Source organism: Ictalurus punctatus, chromosome 18, assembly GCF_001660625.3.
Source record: "Ictalurus punctatus breed USDA103 chromosome 18, Coco_2.0, whole genome shotgun sequence".
Classification (NCBI taxonomy): domain Eukaryota; kingdom Metazoa; phylum Chordata; class Actinopteri; order Siluriformes; family Ictaluridae; genus Ictalurus; species Ictalurus punctatus.
The window spans coordinates 17273581-17294621 of record NC_030433.2 but is presented as its reverse complement, the minus strand read 5'-3'; the positions used below and the strand labels follow the sequence as shown (position 1 = coordinate 17294621).

The following is a 21041-nucleotide window of genomic DNA, read 5'->3' as shown; positions in this document are numbered from 1 at the left end:
GGGCAAGGCCCCCAAATGGCATTAACATTTGACCGAGGCCCCCCTTTTGCAAGATGTCTTTAAAACACATTAAAAATACAAAAGAATTCTGAATATATCCCCCTTTTTTATTATTAATAATTACATCTTACATCTTTCCATTACATTACATTACATTAGGAATTGATTGTGTGTGGTTGTCTGAGAGTGAGAATTTATTTTTCACACCAAATTGTTGAGGCCCCTCGGGCGCCCCCTGGTGGACCCCAAGGGGGCTGCGGCCCCCACTTTGAAAAACACTGTTTTAGGTCATATTTATTCATATTTATGCAGTAATATAGAAATTCCAAAGGGTTCACAAACTATATAAACAAACTCTATAGTTCATAAACTATATATAATATTATATACAATATTGCAATATGCAATTCAGATATATACAGTATCTCACAAAAGTGAATACACCCCTCACATTTTTGTAAATATTTGATTATACCTTTTAATGTGACAATACTGAAGAAATTACCCTTTGCTACAATGTAATGTAGTGAGTGTACAGCTTGTATAACAGTGTAAATTTGCTGTCCCCTCAAAATAACTCAACACACAGCCATTAACGTCTAAACCGCTGGCAACAAAAGTGAGTACACCCCTAAGTGAGAATGTCCACATTGGGCCTAATTAGCCATTTTTCCTCCCCGGTGTCATGTGACTTGTTAGTGTTACAAGTTCTCAGGTGTGAATGGGGAGCAGGTGTGTTAAATTTGGTGTCGTCACTCTCACACTCCCTCATACTGGTCACTGGAAGTTCAACATGCCACCTCATGGCAAAGAACACTCTGAGGATCTGAAAAAAAGAATTGTTGCTCTACATAAAGATGGCCTAGGCTTATCTAAGCTATAAGAAGATTGCCAAAACCCTGACACTGAGCTGTAGCATGGCGGCCAAGATCATACAGCAGTTTAACAGGGCAGGTTCCTCTCAGAACAGGCCTCGCCAGGGTCGACCAAAGAAGTTGAGTGCACGTACTCAGCGTCATATCCAGAGGTTGTCTTTGGGTAATAGAGGTATGACTGCTGCCAACATTGCTGCAGAGGTTGAGGGGGTGGGGGGCCAGTCTGTCAGTGCTCAGACCATACGCCGCATACTGCATCAGACTGCTCTCTATGGCTGTCGTCCCAGAATTCTAAAGATGAATTCTAAAGATGAATTCTAAATTCTAAACTTCTAAAGATGATGCACAAGAAAGCCCGCAAACAGTTTGTTCAAGACAAGCAGACTAAGGACATGGATTACTGGAACCATGTCCTGTGGTCAGATGAGACCAAGATAAACTTATTTGGTTCAGAAGATGTCAAGCTTGTGTGGCGGCAACCAGGTGAGGAGTACAAAGACAAGTATGTCTTGTCTACAGTCAAGCATGGTGGTGGGAGTGTCATGGTCTGGGGCTGTATGAGTGCTGCCGGCACTGAGGAGCTACAGTTCATTGAAGGAACCAAGAATGCCAACATGTACTGTGACATACTGAAGCAGAGCATGATACCCTCCCTTCGGAGTCTGGGCCACAGGGCAGTATTCCAGCATGATAACGACCCCAAACACACCTCCAAGACGACCACTGCCTTGCTAAAGAAGCTGAGGGTGAAGGTGATGGACTGGCCAAGCATGTCTCCAGACCTAAACCCTATTGAGCATCTGGGGGGCATCCTCAAACGGAAGGTAGAGGATCACAAGGTCTCTAACATCCACCAGCTCCGTGATGTTGTCACGGAGGAGTGGAAGAGGACTCCAGTGGCAACCTGTGAAGCTCTGGTGAACTTCATGCCAAAGAGGGTTAAGGCAATCCTGGAAAATAATGGTGGCCACACAAAATATTGACACTTTAGGCCCAATTTGGACATTTTCACTTAGGGGTGTACTCACTTTTGTTGCCAGCGGTTTAGACGTTAATGGCTGTGTGTTGAGTTATTTTGAGGGGACAGCAAATTTACACTGTTATACAAGCTGTACACTCACTACTTTACATTGTAGCAAAGTGTCATTTCTTCAGTGTTGTCACATTAAAAGATATAATCAAATATTTACAAAAGTGTGAGGGACGTACTCACTTTTGTGAGATACTGTATATACTAGAATTGCATATTGCAATATTGCAATGCATATTTCAATTCTATTCTCACATTACATTCTCACCTGCTTGGATTAACAGCAACTCCTTAGAGTCGCTGCCAATTATATTGGTGGCTGTGCAGTTGTAGCTCCCGAAGTCACTCTGGGATTCAGGGGTGACCTGAAAGCAAGCAAGAAAGAGAGAAAGAATGAATCATGCCGCTGTGTGCTCTGACCTAGCATGACACACACAGTTTGTTATTCGGGTGGATGGCTTCTGGGAAGCTCATGGCCAGGGCACCTACAGTGGCCTTTTATTCCGTGCTTGAGGCAGTCATGTTGCTCTATAATTACTGAACGACTCAGAGATAAACAGAGAGCGATGGAGAGAGAAAGGGAGAGTGAGAGACAGATAGAATATAGTAGTGGCACCATTAGCTCCAGCAGCCTGGGAAAGTGTGCCACAAGTGCTGGGACTTTATGTCACAGAGAACATTGTGAGCTCCATGAAATGGCCTGAAAACCTGACAACTTTATGGACACAATTTCTCTCTTGTTCTCTTTTCCTACTGTGTCACCATGAGGTTTTTTTTTCCAGGAGGGACATGATGCCTGCCATTAAAAAAAAAAAATTAATAAAATGTATTTCTTTTTCATTATTTGTGGGGGGCACAGTGGTTTAGTGGTTATCACTTTTGCCTAGGACCTCCGGGTTTGGGGGTTCAAATCCCGCCTCCGCCCTGTGAGAATGGAATTTGCATGTTCTCCCCGTGCTTCTGGGAGTTTTCTCTGGGTACTCCGATTTCTTCCTCAGTCCAAAGACATGAGTTGTAGGTTGTTTGGTATCTCTAAATTGTCCATAGCATGTGATTGTGTGTGCGATTGTGTCATGTGATAGGTTGGCAACACATCCAGGGTGTCCCCTGCCTTGTGCCCTGAGCTCCCTGGGATAGGCTCCAGGCTCCCTGTGACCCTGTGTAGGATAAGCTGTATGGAAAATGGATGGATGTATTATTTATTTGTTTGTTTATTCAGTGAGTTTTTGTGTTGCTTCCAAGGCAACTGACAATGCTGTTTATGCATTCATTATTGAGAAAACAGTTTAATTAGTGTAATTAACGTAATAGGTCGCCTATGAAGGAAAACAAAACAATGAGAAAATCATGCTGTTGTAGAAGCAAAATTATATATATTACTCAGCAGTGTCATTAAGTTGATCGAGTGCAGTACATTAAAAAAATGGTTATTAAACTCCAACCTCCTGAGCTCTTAGACAAATAAAGTTGACAGATGCATATTCCAGCTTAATTTAATATGGAAGTACACAATTTGGGGTGATATTACATTAAGTAAACACAAATTTATCAAAGATAATGGTAAAAATATAATACAGTTTATGAAATGCCTCAAGTGGTCACGTGGACAACACAAGTAAATGAAGTACCCTTGTAGATTTATCTCTTTCAAAATAAAACAATTTATATAATATATATTCACTTAATTTGAACAAAATGAAAGAAATGGTGGGTTTAACTTTTTGCTCACTGACTTGATCGAATGACTCCCTGAGCTGCAGTGTCTAAAACCTGAGCAGGATTTGTTTAGGTCATTTGTATACTACATTATTAAGATATATAAATAACAAACAACAAGTGCTAATTGGTATGTGCGCTGGAAAAAACAACTGCATAATTGCTCAGCTAGTTAAAAAACGTTTAAGATATTAATCCAAAATGAAAGAGCGTATGTTCTGTTAGTAAATTGTGAATAAATCATTTTTACAGGTTTCTTTTTTAAATTATACCATTTCTACTTTATTAAAAATGTTGGTATCAAAGGTGAATATGCAGTCATTATCGAAAATGAAAACAACTGTGGCATTGTAATATTTAGTAATAATTTAAAGAAATTTGGCCATTTTGAGATACTAAAGTATATTCATGAATAGTTTTCTCATTATTACAATCTACAGAATGTAGCTTTGTCTTCAACTGGCTGAAATGGTCAATAAATGGTCAATCCCCATCATTTGTATTCCGAGATGTCCCACCCTCTGTACTACCTTTTTTTTTTTGCATTGTTTAGCTATAGTTGCTATGGTGATGACCTATGTTGAATCCTATCTTTAAATGTCAGAAATGGTGTCTGTGGACTGGCTAAACTAGCTTGATACCTGTATGTAGCTTGGTTGATCATTTGGGTGAAATGTATGTGGAAAAAATAAATAAATAAAAATATTAAATTACAGGGATGATGGTCGGGTCATTGTGACACAAGAGTAGCAAAGTCTAAAAAAAAGTGTTAAAGGGGTCATGTGATGCTTTATAATGTTTTCCTTTTCCTTTAGTGTGTAATGTATCTGTTTGTGCATGTGTAAGATCTGCAAAGTTACAAAGTGCATAGACTCTCACAAAGGGATTTATTCTATCTAACAGAGAACACTGCTCCAGACCTGCCTAAAACACCTCGATCGAAGTCCAGATATTACGTCTGTCAAAGTGTACATCACAATTTGAAATATCAACATAATGCCTAATTACATTTTTTTATTCAATTTTTATAAACTGTATTTTATGTTGTCACTTCAAGACATAAAGTTATTACAGTGACAAATTAAACCGTTATAACATCACATCTGGAAGGTAAGAGCGCTACCAAATAAAAACTTACCACTGTGAAATGTTCTGCTCAAGTTGTGCTTGCAAAGTTGGTTCTGATCGAACTGCTTGATCATCCACATTTTCAGAATCTGACTCGGGCTTGTACTTGATACGGTAAAACTAATGACATTAGTAACTCTCTTTCTAATTGCTTTAAAAACCATGGAAGTAGAAGCTCGTGATTATGGTAAGGTGCGTTATATTTCTGACACAAACTTGAGGTTTTTGGCCTATCACAACGCAGTGGGTCAGCTGGCCAATCAGAGCACTCTGGGCTTTTTGGAAGGAGAAGCTCTGCAGAAACCGGAACTCAATCAGAGTGTTTCAGACAGACTGGGAATAGAGGAACTGCACTAATGTATAGTATGTGAAAAATAATGTGTTTTTTGAAAATTAAAGCCTCTATACTATTATACCCAATAAACAAAATAATTAACTTTTAAAATCATCATATGACCCCTTTGAAAAAAACAACTGTTCTTTATCTAAAACAAAAATGTGCCATATGGTCAATGGCACAGAACACTGTTAGACTGAAAGCATGATGTTTAGTTATAGCTAGAGGTTTAGTTAGGGTGTCATGACACGCAAGCAGAGGCAGTCAATGGATGATGGACAAACCTCCAGGTAGCTGATGGTTGGTGTGCTGTAGATCTTCATGTTGGTGGTGTTTACTGCTGGCAGCTGCAGTCCATCGCGAAACCACTGCAATGTTGCACTTGGATGAGCCAGAACCTCACATGTGAGATTAACAGCATTCCCTTCCCATGTAAACCTTGTCACTGGGCCCTGGATCTTTGGAGCATCTGTAATGAACCCAATCAAAGCATTAGTCAAAAAATTATTTGAAAACAGAGGCAAGGTGTAGTCTAGTTTACGGTTTGCCCTGTTAATGTTGCCAAAGCTCAGTACTGTATTGTTTTTTGAGTTGACACTTTTGCTACCGTCTGGATTTTAATCCCTCTCTCTGAGCTCCGGAAAATATCTGTCTGGAGGGATAACCTAAGCCAGGAGGCTAAAGGTAACACTCGGCATGATGCTACCACCACCATGCTTCCTTGCAGGGATGCAGGGATTACATTTTGTTCTCATCAGACCAGAGAATGTTTGGGGACTCCAACATGTCTTTGGGCAAACTTCAAACAGGATTTCATATGGCTCGCCAGGTGTTCAGTGCTCGCCCTTGGCCTCTTGGTTCCTTTTCTGGCTAATGCCCTCCTTATCCAGTCACTGACTTTTAGTGGATGTCCTCCTCTAGGCAGAGTTGTGGTTGTCCCATGTTCTTTCCATTTTTTAATAATGGATTTAATATCACTCTGCACAATGTACAAAGTTTAGAATAATTTTAGAACCAAAGCCTGATTGGTACTTTTCTGAGAACTTTGCTCCTGACTTGCTTTGACAGCTGCTCGGTCTTCATCGGACTGTTTGTTTAGGTATTTTCTCTAACAAACTCTAGGACCTTCAGCTGTATTTATGTTGAAATCATGTGACAAGTCATTATTGCACACAGGTGAACTCCATTTCGTTACCTCTGATGGCAGCTGATTGCATCAGATCTACAGTTATTTAGGGGTTTCATACCAACAGGGGTGAATACTTATGCAAATCTTTATTTTTTAAATTTGTAAATATTCTTTTTCCCACCACTTCAATATTATGAACTACTTTGTGCAGATTCATGACATATAATCGCAATTAAGTCCATTACAGTACCAAGTTCAACGGGGTAAATTTTTATTTTGTCATTTTATTTTTTATTTTGTCTCATATTTAAATTTTGTGATTCATCTACTTAAAAGCTTAAAACATTCTGTTAATAATTTCGGCAAAGACGTTTTGACATTTTGGACTTTTTCTACAAAAGCATTTCTCATGCCTAACTGTCAGGCGATATCCACTTGGCACTTGTGTAATTTGCCTGGCTGTAAAGCTGGCCGTACGGGAGAAGAAGGCTCCATTGGGTAATTGAACTCTCTTATATTAGACCGCTAGGCACCAGAAAGTCAGCACATCTCCATGGTGCTGCTGTGATAAGGCAAATTCGCCCTCCAATCTTACTGCCATCTGTGAGCTCCTCTCAGGACCATAGGCTTAAACGCCGGTGTTCAGACAGCACAAACACATTAAACAAATAAGGTTATTTAGGAGTCCAAAATAACCTTATAATTGCTCAGCCATCCAAAAGAACATAACAAACCCTACACACATCAGAGATAACTTCCTAGGACATGTATTTTATCTCTGAAAAGCCTGTCAGATGATGGTCCAGTTATACTGATCTATAACATAGTACTGCTGAATTCTTCACAGAAGGAGTTGATTAATTTTCTATAACAGCAGCTCTGATAATAGTGCCAGCTGTGCCAGATGAACATCACAGGTTTATATTAATACGCTCATTCTACTATGTTATTGTTTCTATAGTAACAGCTCATTCGAAGGTATGGTGGATTCTACATATGACTAAGTAAAATAAAAATATTGGTTAACTGTTGCTTTTTAACAAAAACAAAAAAAATGTTTTACTTGTTTATATGGTGATGATTTCTGTAAGGATATATTTATTTAAAGTTTATGGAAGGAGTCCTCAATGTCAGCACTTTGTAAGTAAGTTTTTTTTGCCATAGGAAAGTCTTCAGGTCTTTACAGTTTGTGGCTTCTCAGTAATAAGCAGCATTTTCATCTGTTTACAGCTGCAATAATGTAAAATGGTAACAGGAAATAATTTTGAGGATGTGCCGTAAAATGTGCTGTTCTTAATCGATCTTGGCAAACTGTTGCCAGGTTGCTGTGGTATAAGAAGTATAAAACACTAAAGGACCATATCACACTCCCTAAAGGCAACATCAGACCTCGATGCACTATAAGTCTAGTTGTAGGTTTTCCTGATGTACAGTCCCCTCTGAAACTATTGGAACGGCAAGGCCAATTCATCCATTTTTGCTGTAGAATGAAGACCTTTGGATTTGAGATCAAAAGTTTAGATTTTCATCTTTTATTTCCTGGTATTTATATGTAAATGTATTAAACATAACACAATTTGTAGGTGAGCAAAAATATTGTTTAAAGAATTAATAGCTCTGAGCATCTACTCTTGGTTCTAGCCTTCGGTTTCACCTGGGAAGACTGCATTTGTTGTTAAAAAGGATAAGCCAACTGAAGATCAGAGAAATGTCTGGGAGAAAAGCAAGCTATTTTGAAGCTGAGAAAAGAGGGGAAATCTATCAGAGGCATTGCAGAAACATTGGGCATAGGCAAAGTAACAATTTGGAATGTCATGAAAAAGAATGAAATTACTAGTGTACTGAGCAACAGACACCGAATGGATCGGCCAAGGAAACCAACAAAAGCTGATGACAGGAACATTTTGAGAGCTGTGAAGAAAAAGTGGAAGGTTTTAGACTGGCTAGGTCAATCACCAGACCTCAACCCAATTGAACATGCATTTCACTTCTTGAAGAGGAGACTGAAGGGAGAAATCCCCTGAAACAAACAAGATGCTTTGGTAAAAGCCTGGAAAAGTATCACAAAAGAAGAAACCAAAAATTTGGTGATGTCACTGAGTTACAGGCTTGATGCAGTTATTGCAAGCAAAGGATATGCAACCAAATATTAGGTGGTACTTTAATTTACTTCCAGACTTATCTGTTCCAATACTTCTGCTCACCTAAAAATTGTGTGGTCTGATACAAAAGTTTCTATGTTTTATGTTGTTTAACACATCTATCTCTCTCTCTCTCTCTCTCTCTCTCTCTCTCTCTCTCTCTCTCTATATATATATATATATATATATATATATATATATATATATATATATATATATATATAAATACCAGAAAATAAGAGTTGAAATCCTTATCTCTTGTCTTATATCCATCTTTTGATCTCAAATGTCTTCGGTGTATAGCGCAAACAAATGAACTGGCCTTTCAGGTCCAATAGTTTTGGAGGGGATAGTAGTAACGAATAAACATGCACCTCCAGAGGCATGGTTGGGATTGACAGCAAGCAGCAAATTAGTGGATTTTGATTTTTTTCTGTCCTTGCTCTCAAAAGCTGTGTCCTGGATAATGACTGTCCAGGCCATTGAAAGGTTGTGTAACAGCATGAACTTATTCAGGTTCACCTGCTCTAAACAAAGCACCTTTCTCTTATTGCTAATTAATCCAACCCTCTCCAAGCACTCAGTCAAGCACCTGATTACAAGCAAGCCGTACTGCGTTGAACTGCAATTGCACATCAGTCGTGCATTGTGATGTTATCTCATGACTGGAGCAGATTACTTGTTTTTCGGGTGAGGGAAATTAATCCAATCAGTCTTTTTTCAGCTCTGTGTTTCTGATTCCCGGAACCCATTTGAGAGTGCAGAGTAAGATAAAAACTGATTTTGATCTACCCTTTTCTGTAAATTTCTTAGAAGCTAATGGTGCGTAGATGCTGCTGAAGAAAATATAATTTGATCAGATTAAAAGCTTTTGCATTACCACCTCATACTTTTTTTTTTTGTAACTGGCAGTCAGAAGTGTCATATTTGATATGCCCAAGATTGTTGTGCATGTGATTATGCATGAAGTCTTCTTAGGTACATTCAACATTTTTTTAATTCAAACTCTTGAAAGAAATGTGTGCTAAGAAGCAGTTTATGGTACATCTAACAACACAGATCAATTTTATCAGCATTTTTTAGTCAGTGTTACTGATACCAACATATAAAATATCCAATATTCAAAATCTTGAGAGATATCATTTTATATGACAAACGTTAAGCAGCTTTAGTTCTCAAAAAGTCAAAATGTTGTTTTTTTCCCCCAGACACAGCAATATCAAAACGATGTAACTAAAAAACAACAACAACAACAACAACAACAAAAAAACAGTAACATAAAATTTTACAACCCTGGACTCTCAAGAGCACATTTTTTTTGGCCCAAATGCTCAAGTCTGTACCCAGGACCGATTCTGGGTTGCGTTGAAGGAGCACATTTTTATTACAGGTTTGTTATTTCAAAAAAATAAATTCCTTTGATAACTTTGTCATTTTTGCTGTATGCAAAGTCTTCACAAAATAAAAGACAATAAAAAAAAAACATTCTGATTGCTATTGTTTATTGTTACTGTTGAATTCTCAATTCTGATTGGTCAGAAGTTGTGAAATCACACCGCTGTGTCGCTGATTGTTTTCCTTTAACAACATGACCTTTCATGTTTTATTCCTTACTTAATTGATGATTCATCGATATACTGATTAAAAGTTCAGTTTGTTTGTAATCCTTTCTCTTCCTTTCTTTTCTCATGCGCAATTTATTGACCGGTCCTTCAGTTTCTTTGACAACCCTCATATGCCTTTCTCTACACTGGTGAAAATTAACACAGGAAGAAGTGCAAATCACTGCCTGACACCAGGGGCAAATTTACACCCGAGTTAGCCTGAAGCTAATGGAGATTGTTTTTAGTTTTAGAAATTAGACATTTTATTTAGCTTTTCAAATCTTCTATAACCAAAGGTAACAGTTTTTCTGGCTCTTCTGGGGACTTCTTTGGACTTCTTCTTCCAGGAATTCTAGCATTTTCTAGTTCTCATTACATCCACTGCAAAAGTATATCTTAGCAAGTGAATAAAGATAAATGATCTAATATTTCAAACTACAAATTTTCAAATGTTTACTATTTTTTAAGCTTAAATTTGTGTAATTGTTTTGGCAGATAATTTTGCTTCTTTCATGAAATAAATGCTTGAAAAAAAAAAAATCTATGAAAAAGCTCAATAATCTTATACTATTTGTTTAATAACGATCTATTAAAGAGAAATATTGCTTGAATTGGACTATATTCAAGATTTTTAAAAGATGTTCGCAGTGCTATCTAGCCTTGTGCTTATCTTCAAAAGTCAGAGTAATACTCTAGTGATAGCCTCTAGTCCTGTCAGTGTGTTTATTTTGATGGTCTAGTTTATCTGGATTAAACATCTCATCAATCTAGTCTCTATCTCGTTTCAGTTTGTTATTGCCTCAGCTTACCTTGTGTTGTATTTGCTGTGTAAAATCATGCACACTCATGTCCACACACAATGTAGTCTTATACTTTGTCACATTATAGTTTACATCATTAAAAACCAGAACTGCTAAATAAATCTATTAGTTTGTTCAACCGTCAACCTGTAAAAATAATCTACTTGTTTTTTTTTTTTTAACTAGCGGAAGAGAAAGTACATATGAGAAAAGACAGCTGGGTTTCTTACAGCGCACTTCCAGGTACATGCTCTGGATGTCCTGGCCGATGGAGTTGCGGGCGGTGCAAAGGTACTGGCCAGCATCTGTAAACTGGACGTACTTCAGGGTGAGAGAGGACACACGGGCATCGCTGTGCACTATCACATTACTGTCCAGACTCTGCAGTGAAAGAGAGAGAGGGGTAGAGGAATGAGAGATCATAATTAGAAACTATCAACCAAATTTGACCCCATTCAATGTCACATCCATCGATGCATCCATCCATCCATTTTCCCTACTTCTCCTACACAGTGTCACAGAGAGCCTGGAGCCTATTGCAGGGAACTCAGGGCACAAGGTGGGGGATAGCCATTCACACACTACGGACAATTTGGAGATGCCAGTCAGCCTACAATGCCTGTCTTTGGACCGAGGGAGGAAACCAAAGTACCTGGAGGAATCCCCCGAAGCACGGGGAGAACATGCAAACGCCACTCACACAGGGTGGAGGCGGGATTCAAGGCCCCAACTTTGGAAGTGCGAGGCAAGCGTGCTACCCATTAAGCCACAGAGCCCCCCTCAAATATCACATTCAAATGATAATGAATTAACAGATTTAGTATTCAAATGCATTTTAGAATGAATAACCCTGTCATGTTATTTCACAAAGACAAAGCAAACATTTGTAGTAGCCACACTGTGTTCATATCAAAGAAGCCAAAGATTTTCACTTTCAATAGAAAACCACAAAGAAGCAATACTATAAATTTATCACAAAGTTTCAGATCCGCTGCTATTTGTTTTTTATTTATATTCCATATGCTGCACTCACACCAGGAGGGAAGTGACACGGCAAAGCAGCCAAGTTATTTATTTCTAACAAGAGCTGCTGATTTAAAGCGAGCAATGTGAGCAGGGCAAGTAACACACACACACACACACACACACACACACACACACACACACACACACACACACACACACACACACACACACACACACAATGAACTGAGATTCTGCAAATGAAGTAGAGAGGTTTCAGGATTATTAATGGGACGAAGGGGACATATGTTTTTCAAGTGTTTGATTAATCTGAACACAATGGCGGCGATTTTTTTCTCCTGAAATATACAGCTGTGATCACAAAGATACACTGCATGGATGCACAAGCATTTCCTTCAGAATCTTTCATTTGAGCTTGAAGACGTCTATTAGATTTGTGGTTCAAAAAAGTTCTAAGCTAAGTTTTGTAGCTAGTTATGTACTCTGAGTGCAATCAGGGAAATCAAGGCAGCTAACAGAGAACTGATTTAGGGTTAATCTGTAAGATCTGTGTAAAAAATACATTACATGGCTAAATGTTTCTGGACACCTGACCACTAGAAGAGTGACAGTTAATATAACAGCAAAGGTGAACTAAATCTTGAATGGGATGTATACCAAGCACATGAGAGTGTGATGGTCAGGTGTCTACATACTTTAAGTCATATAGTGTATCTCATCCATTTTTAGCTCATAGTGCGGTGGACCGTGAATGGATTTCTATTTACTATATACCAGAGTTTCCACTAAGAAATTATGTAATTTAACGTTTCGGACTATGCGTAGTATGTGAGATTGTGGCAGCGGGGGCGTGGTTAAGCAACAGCTGTGTATGTAGAGGAGGCGGGTCGAATCGGCAGGTGTCTGTTTGTGCTTTCAGAGCCTCCCTTAACGAACGAGCGAGAGAGAGAGAGAGAGAGAGAGAGAGAGAGGACCAGCACAGAGGCGTGTGTGTGTGTGTGTGTGTGTCGGTCGTTGAATGGGTTCACTGAAAAAACTCATTTTGTGCAGACAGAGACCTATGACATACTATGTCTAGCATCTGCTTTGTATTAATATTTTTATAGGACATTGTGTCTGAAAATTTTTGATTTTATCTGACATTTTGAATATCTAACTTTGAAAAGCCGGCATTTACCGGCTAACAGAAACTCTGCAATGTACATACCAGCGATTCAACCAGCGCAAACAAACAGGTCATGTAATATTACACATTAGATTTATATTAGAAACCTGATGCATAATAGAATTTAAAAAAATAAAATAAAGTATGCCTGAACGAATGACATGCATTTATTAAGACTCCTTTTCCTACATCACATGGCAGACGAAATGAAAAATTTTTATAAAATGCATTTTTACAAACTTAGGTGGAGGAAACGGGTATCTTAAACATTTATATACAATATGGATTTTTTGGTGGTAAAATATGTGGCTTTTATGAGTATTCAGACAGGGAAATTAGTTCCGTCAGTCCTACTTACTAGAAAAAAATATTGTGCTTAAAAAAAAAAGGAAAACATAAACAAGAACTCTGGCCTGAAGACAAAACAAGCTGAAATGTATTAAACGGCATGTGTTAGTATACAGCTCCAGAGTGACTGCCGTATTTCTCTCAAAGCTCTCCCAAGTGTGCGCTGGGATGCAGTCAAACAGGAATCAGTAATGAAGTGGACCACACAGCAACAGCCACATGGCTTTTGCCTGGTGAAGCCTTTTTGAACTGCACAGCTGGACGTTTAGACACTGCTGAACACACACACACACACACACACACACACACACACACACACACACACACTCTCTCTCTCACTGCATTAAGCTTTCAAATGGGCCCTAATATTTTGTTCTAGGAGCCTCTCTAAAACACTCACAAACACACACACACACACACACACACACACACACACACACACACACACACACACACACACACACAGCATTAAATCTGCCAACTCATGTCTATAGCAACAAGACCCTCAGAGAGCTTTGGACCGCATGGTGAGCTCTACAGTGAATCTCAAAGCTTTTGGACAACAGCGGAGAGCCATTTAAGAAACATTAGCGATAAGACAAAAAATATACATCATATGAGGATACATGAGGACATTTTCATTAGACTTAATGTGTATCTTGATATTTAGGTTTGCTAACAAAGTGCCAGTGAAAGCTCTGGTGACAAAAATAATACTACTGACACATCCGAAAGAAATAAAACACATACTTTCATGGGAAAACAATCAATAACGAGGTGCTGTGATGCAGCCTGACACAAAGCAGAGTGACTCCTACCACCCAAAGCTCATCATCTTTGTTATCACTTACGTTAGTACACCCTTAGTGTTCCTGTTATACCTGAGCAATTTGCCAAGACTTTTATTCACTAACAAACAACACGTCATACTTTCACATCTGTTAATATCAACATTTAATATTGTAAAAATGTCCACATATCATGAAACGTGAGTGGAGACGGGAGCAGTTGCAGTTAAGCATTTTATTAGAGGCAGGCAGACAGATCCAAATCGATAGGCAGAGACAGTATCCAAAAACACGAGTGGGTCAGGCGACAGGCGATAAACAAAGAGGATGAACTAGACAGGGCAAAACACAGAAAACAGGAAACAGGCAGAGAATATACAAACAACACTGAAGAAAGGCTCGGTAAAGTCAGGCGGCGAAACACTGAACAATACTGCACAAAGAACAACAACACACAGTGGGGTTTAAATGCACAAACTAATGAAAGGGCAAATGGAAACAGGTGAGAACGATCATGATACATCAGGGAGACAACCAATGACGAAGACAAGAGTGGAGATAAGACGTGAATCAAAACAAAACCACGCATGGCAACATAAACTAAGACAGCCCAGAAGCATGCTGCTTATGCACACTTCGGCATGCTGTGCGATCGGTGCTCGGAGGAAATCCCTTGACACCAGGAAACAATTTATTTCCTGCTATCACTTAGGTTATATATATAAACATCTGTTTCTTAACACTCTCTCTTTTTTCTCTCTATTATAGTTAAAAGGATAAAAATACAGCTTGTTATTTCCAAAAAGCCACAAATAGACATGTCTGTGGCAGGAAGCTTAAAAGAACAGCTTTTTCATCAAAGTGTAGACACTGAAAACTCCTTCAAAAATGCTAAAGAAATCGTAACATAGAACTTCACCAATTACATACATTTTTCAAATCTGTTTACATGACTGACAAATGGAATTTTAAAAATAATGTTGCTTGGTTAATCTGTAGGGGGAATTTATTTATTTTGCTGGCATGGTTTGGCTTCACTTATCCCCTTAGATGGACGGGTCAATACAGATCAATACAAAGTTCTTCTGATTGATCACCTTTATCCTATGATGAACCATTTATATCCTGATGGGAACTGTCTCTGGATGGATGACTTTGCTCCCAGCCACAGGAATACGATGGCTGACTGAATGGTTTGATGAGGATGAAAATGATGCAAATCATATGCTATGGTCTTTGTAGTCAGGACATCACAACCAATTGAATGCCTATGGGGGAGATTTTGGAGTGATGTGTTAGACTGCAATCTCCATCACCATAATTAACGTACCAAATGAGGGACTATATTTTAGAAGAATGTTGTTTATGTTTCCAGAGACTTCACGCTGTTTTGGTGGATTATGGTGGCCATATTCTTTACTAAGACACTATGTTGGTTTTCCTTTGTCACCTGTCTAATATATCATGTTGTACTTTTAATTTCCTAAATTTTTACTCATAGTGACTATGGCTTTGGGCGAATGTAAACGTCGTAACTATTGAACCGTCCATACTGGATTTTGCTGAGTTTTTTTATGATTGGTGTGGCCAAGAATGCTTGATTTTGAGTTTCTGTGCTTTTTGTGGAAAACTAGTTGAACTGGCAAAATTGCAATTGCACAAAATTGTTTTGTAGGGTTTTTTCACAGTGATGTTGGTAAATGAGACCTTTTAGCTCTACTCACGTTCGAAACATGTGACTTGAAGAGGGCTTTGGCTGAATGAGCATTGTGAAAAGGTCACATGATGTGTCTTGGCCTAAATCTGTGGTAATTTTGAAACATTGCAGGCTCTGCATCCTCTGCATATTCCGGACTCTTGCTTGATCGCAAAATCTCAAAATCCTGGTGGGACTGATTATGTATATAGTTATATGTATATATGTATATATATATAGAGAAAGTTGCCATAGAAAGGAGACTTGCTGTAGATCGAGGAGTGAAATGGCTGCAAACTACAGGGCAGAGAATACGAAACGTACCACCAACTGATGAGTGAGTTGTTGATGAGTAAGTTGCTCTAAGTACATCTGCCTGCTTATTAAAGCACAGCACTGGATGATAAACACTGTAAAACTAGCCTCTTCACTGCCCGAAAACTCCCTTCTGAGAAGCGCTTCTTCACACTGAACCAAGACAAGAGAGTCAGAACCCTCATAGATGTGTCTTAAAATTCAAGGCATTTCATAAAAAATTTGCTGATGAATGTCTCTCACAGTACATCATGTACATGGAAATTAACTGACTGAATGCGTCTGAGTTGCGTGACATGGCCTATGCTAATCAGCTGACGCAGCCTTTTTTATTAGTCAATGCAGATTTATTAGTCATGCAAGATGACTCCCTATTACTCAACTAATAAACATGAGCTTCTCCTGCATCGTCTTATTGAAACTATCGGCCATGCACATCACGTGCCGCGGCACTCTGCGCAATCAGTTACGGAACATTTGCTGTGAAAAAGTGGTGTTTTTGAAAATAAAATAGAAAAAAAGAAGCCATTGAATAAATTGAGTAGGCTTAAAGCAAAGCTCATGAGAGACATTTCTCACAAGAGACATTTCTTCCAACCAAAGTGAGTCGATTTCAGCAACGCTAATTCATCCCTGCCTCTGCGGACAAATCACACACAGGACTACTCGGAGTGCCAAGTGTGTATTCCCTTTTTCAATCCATTGTGTCACTAGTTTAGAGATTCCAAAGAACTGTTTTAATTATTCACCAAGCAAGCAAAATGACAAGCCCCTGCCTGAATCATCACTGCTAACTTTGAGCATTGGGATTAGGAGAGGAATGTCAGAATGAGACATTTCTGAAATTTGCAGTGGCACTTCATTTATAAAGTGCCTGCTCAATAGTCAGTGAGAAATCTGACTGCCGAGCAGGATGGGAGCGAACACCGCTCGGAAATTCAATCAATTCCCAGACTTGATTTAAGGCACCATGGCTTAGTCACGATCGAAAGCATGGGTCGTAAATTTCATCCGGTTGGTGCCGTGCATTCAGATACTTGTTAGCATGCAGTGTTGCCTTCTTTCGCATAGTAATAAGCAGCAAGCTGCATGTGCAAGGCCTTGTTACGTGTTCTGAGCTGGCGAGATCATTACAGCGATGTTTTTCCATTCGCACCGCCTGAGGTGTTACTGTGAGCGATTAGTTTGACCTTGGATAGAGCTGCAGAATCGCAAGGCGCCTCCGCTATCTCGTCTGTTGTGAGATTTCACAGAGAAAAACACACCAGAATAAAAGAGTCATGAAAAAGCAGCTCAACTCGCTGGCGGCTCGCAATTACGGGCCCGTGTGCATCTCATTATCTGCTCCAAAGGAGAATGCAGGAAAGCATCGTTTTACTCAGACACTTTCTTATAAATGTGCAGCCAGTCAGCATGCTGTGATTTTTCTAAAGGTCTTCATGTGGCAGAGAGAGGAAAAAAAAAACACTTTTCTTTTTTTTTTTCCCCCAGCAGAAAGGGATGATTGGTGCATGTGATGTTACTCATACTGTGTGGAAACAAAAGGGGAAAAATCACTGGCTAAGCATGATGTACCTGATCAATATGTCCCACACTTCAGCCGGGGCTGACACACATCTAAAAACTAACAGAGAAACAAAGAAGCCCTCAAGCACAGACAGCTATGCACACGGGCACCCACACAGCACACAGAATGACTTAACTTCCAACAGTGTCCGAGGACAAGGCAAAGGAAAATGAACTTTTACTAAAAAAAAATTACTAGTAAAACATTAGGGCCACATGATCTGAACATAAATGATTTCATTTGAATGTTTTAACCATGTCTTTATTTCAGTGGGTTTATTATAAGCAGCCAGTTCTATAAAAACAAGGGAAATTTATTTTAGTAAGTTTCTTTTAATAAGTAATTTTAATAAATTAAAATGAAATCAATAAATGAAGAAATTTTACTGTTTAAATTTAAAGTACTTATGCAGGCAATGCACGCATCCAGAGTACGTGATCTTCTGCAATACCCACATGTACAAAACAGACACTCCCGTCTCTGTAATAAACACGGAGATGTTAGTCCTGTCCAAATCGATACATGGACTCATAGACAATGGATGATAAGAACTATATGTCACGCTTCAAAGGTGGAGATGGATGCAGGTGCATAAATTCAAACATTTAATAAGGAAACAAACAAAATACACAGGCCACTAAGAGTAAGACAAACCACAGCAACAGAGACAAAGGTATTGTAAGACAAACGTGAGACAAAGAAAGTAGTGAAAACTGTGGCTATATACACGAGTGCTCGTTAACCAGAAAGTGATTCAGGTGCAGTTGATCATGTGACTGATGAGTACGGTGCAGTGGCTGCAGGGAACTGAAGTCCAGAGTTCCTTCTCTGATGCCTGACACTATAACTCAAACTACATTGAGAAAACTAGTCCCATCCGAATAGGACTTATGACTGATAATTAACATTAAAAAGTATGTTGTTATTTAACAAATAAAATTCATAGTTACGGTGAAGTTTTCTGTCAGCAGACTTTATTTAACATTCATGGAAGAAGTTTCCAGTGTCAGCACTTTGTAACTTTGTAACAGTAATGTTCCACAATAGCTATGTTTTCATCCACGTATTTTTATGCGATTTTGGGATACGCTGGATCGACATGTATGTGCTCAACTGAGGCGGATAATATTTTTAATTCGATAAGAGCCATGCGCATACACTATGATGGAAACACATTTACTGCATAAATTCCTCAAGTCACGTGATTTTGTCCCCCCAAAAAATCCCGGATTGGATAAATGGCTGATGTGATTGGATATTCAGAGAATGCAGCCAATTTATACTGGCAATGTGTTTTTCTGTCGGAACTGGGTCGCAGTGGGTCGCATCACCGGACTAACCAGTGCACAGCATCTCAAATGTTGTTTTGTCAAAAGTCTGTCATCGAAATGATTTGGTATAATAAGTGTCTCCTGGAACTGTCTCACACGATTCCATTCACAAATGTAAAGCATCGCGAGATAACATGAGGTTTGTGATAGTGTTTCCTCTGCATGCTATGAAGCGCAAGTCTATTAATATATTGGGAAAAAAAGAGTCATAATGACTTCCCCGGTTGCAACAACTTCCATTTGTTTTGATACTTTGTACCAGTTTCCCCTGAAGTGACGATTTTGTTCTCTTGAACACATGGGATGGAAATGGTGCTTTATTCGCAAATGTTTTATGCGATATTCCGATTTTTCGTAAAAGTTCAATTTACAACTTGGATGAAAACATGGTTAATGTCAGGTCCACTCAGTCCATGAGCTCCACTTCCCAGGACACACCTCGGCTTACGTACATGAACACCCCAGACTACACGCCCCAGAACCCACTTCCGCTAACCCGCTCCTAATCACCAGACTTTTTATTACATGCACCTGTCACCAATCACACATAGACACAGAGAGAGCTTAATAGAGCCTCTCACTTATGAGCTCTGCAGAATAAATGCTCAGTTTGTGCATCTGACTTTTACTGAGCTGTTTGGTTCTGTTCAGTGTTATCCCAGTAACTTGACTTTTGCTATCTTCCTGGTTTGGTGTTGTCTTTGCCCAGTGAATTCTGTTTGTAGATCGCCTGACCCAAGCCTGTTGCTGACCTTGATCTTGCCTGATGTTTAGATTTTTTTTTGCATATCTCTCAAAAGATTCTTTACGTCAGCCTCATCCCTCATCCCATCCATTTCATGACACACTGCATGAGATATAACACATTAATCAATAAAGAAAACTTTAATCACTGGAAAAATTGCTGTTGTGTAGCAGGAATAAAACACAGTAGCTCATCACACCACTGTGTTGTTGATTATTTTCCTATAACATCACACCTCCAAATGTTTTATTCCTTAATTAACACCTGTATCTTGGTTGTGCTAAATTGCACACACAATCTCTAGTCCCAAAGTGACTTCAGGCTGCATTAATTCACAGTGCAGGTGCTAAATTAATCTATTTGCATTGATTTTGTACTGTATTTTGCATTTTTAGGTAGAAACAGCCCAGACTGCATATTCATTAAGGCAAACGTGCAAAACGGGCAAGATGTTTTATTTTGCTCATGTGAAAGACTCAAGCCTCTGTAGACTCAGTTAGCATATCAGAATTTTTTGCAAGTGTTATCTAATTATTTTGATTTGTCCCCCCCCCCACGTAAACCTCATAAAATCAGGACCAACTAATCCTACCATGTAGAGTGGATATACAATTACTAACTGTAGCCTATCTGTTGCTATGAACTATTTGCTGTTCAATGTCCAGTGTAGGACCACAAGGACCTCAGGTTCGAGGTCAATTTAGGGTTTATTTTGAGGTAATTTGAGTGTGTGTGTGTGTGTGTGTGTGTGTGTGTGTGTGTGTGCTAATGTAAGTGTATCAGCTGGATCAGTGTTGCTAAGCTACACTAGCACTGCTTGGTTTGAAAAATTCCACCAAACAGAAATCTCCAGCCTAGTCAGAAAATGACACAGATGAAGTCTATATAACGATTAGCACAGGCTGTACACCTACATGGTGAACTAACAAGGGAATAAAGTGGAGTGCAAGTTGTTTAAATGTTTTAAATCCCCAGCAACCCTGTAGCACATGATACACTAATAACAGCACTACACTCAGTATGGGCTTTAAGCATTGATGGCTGCAGAGACTGCTACAGTGGTCAAAATTAAATCTGTGTCTACGGCGTAGCCATGGAAACCAAAGTAAAGCAGAGCTCTAATGCTTTGGTGGAAGAAAATATCATAAAAAAAAGTAAGAGAAGATTTGCTTTCTGCATTAGAAGATAAGTTCATTTCAGAGGAAGAGTTTGTACCAACAGGAAGAGGAAGAGTATGATGCCAACAGGTCTGTTAACTTAGATTGTTGGATTTGTGGATTCAATGGATTAAATTATAAGTGCCTTTGACTAAATTCCTCTGAATTCATTAAAGGAATAGTGA

The 21041-nt window shown here is 38.9% G+C and overlaps 1 protein-coding gene across 11 annotated transcripts in view; it reads right to left on the bottom strand.

Moving 5' to 3' along the window:
- Nucleotides 1–21041, bottom strand: part of ncam1a (neural cell adhesion molecule 1a) — a 318752-nt gene that overhangs the window by 69281 nt on the left and 228430 nt on the right. For all 11 annotated transcript variants that reach the window (XM_047162039.2, XM_047162041.2, XM_047162046.2 and 8 more), the window contains 3 exons: nucleotides 10991–11141; nucleotides 5371–5555; nucleotides 2174–2270 (listed from right to left, as the gene is read on the bottom strand). In XM_047162039.2, the coding sequence (XP_047017995.1) occupies nucleotides 2174–2270; nucleotides 5371–5555; nucleotides 10991–11141 (433 nt within the window). The remainder of the gene's footprint in view (nucleotides 1–2173; nucleotides 2271–5370; nucleotides 5556–10990; nucleotides 11142–21041) is intronic.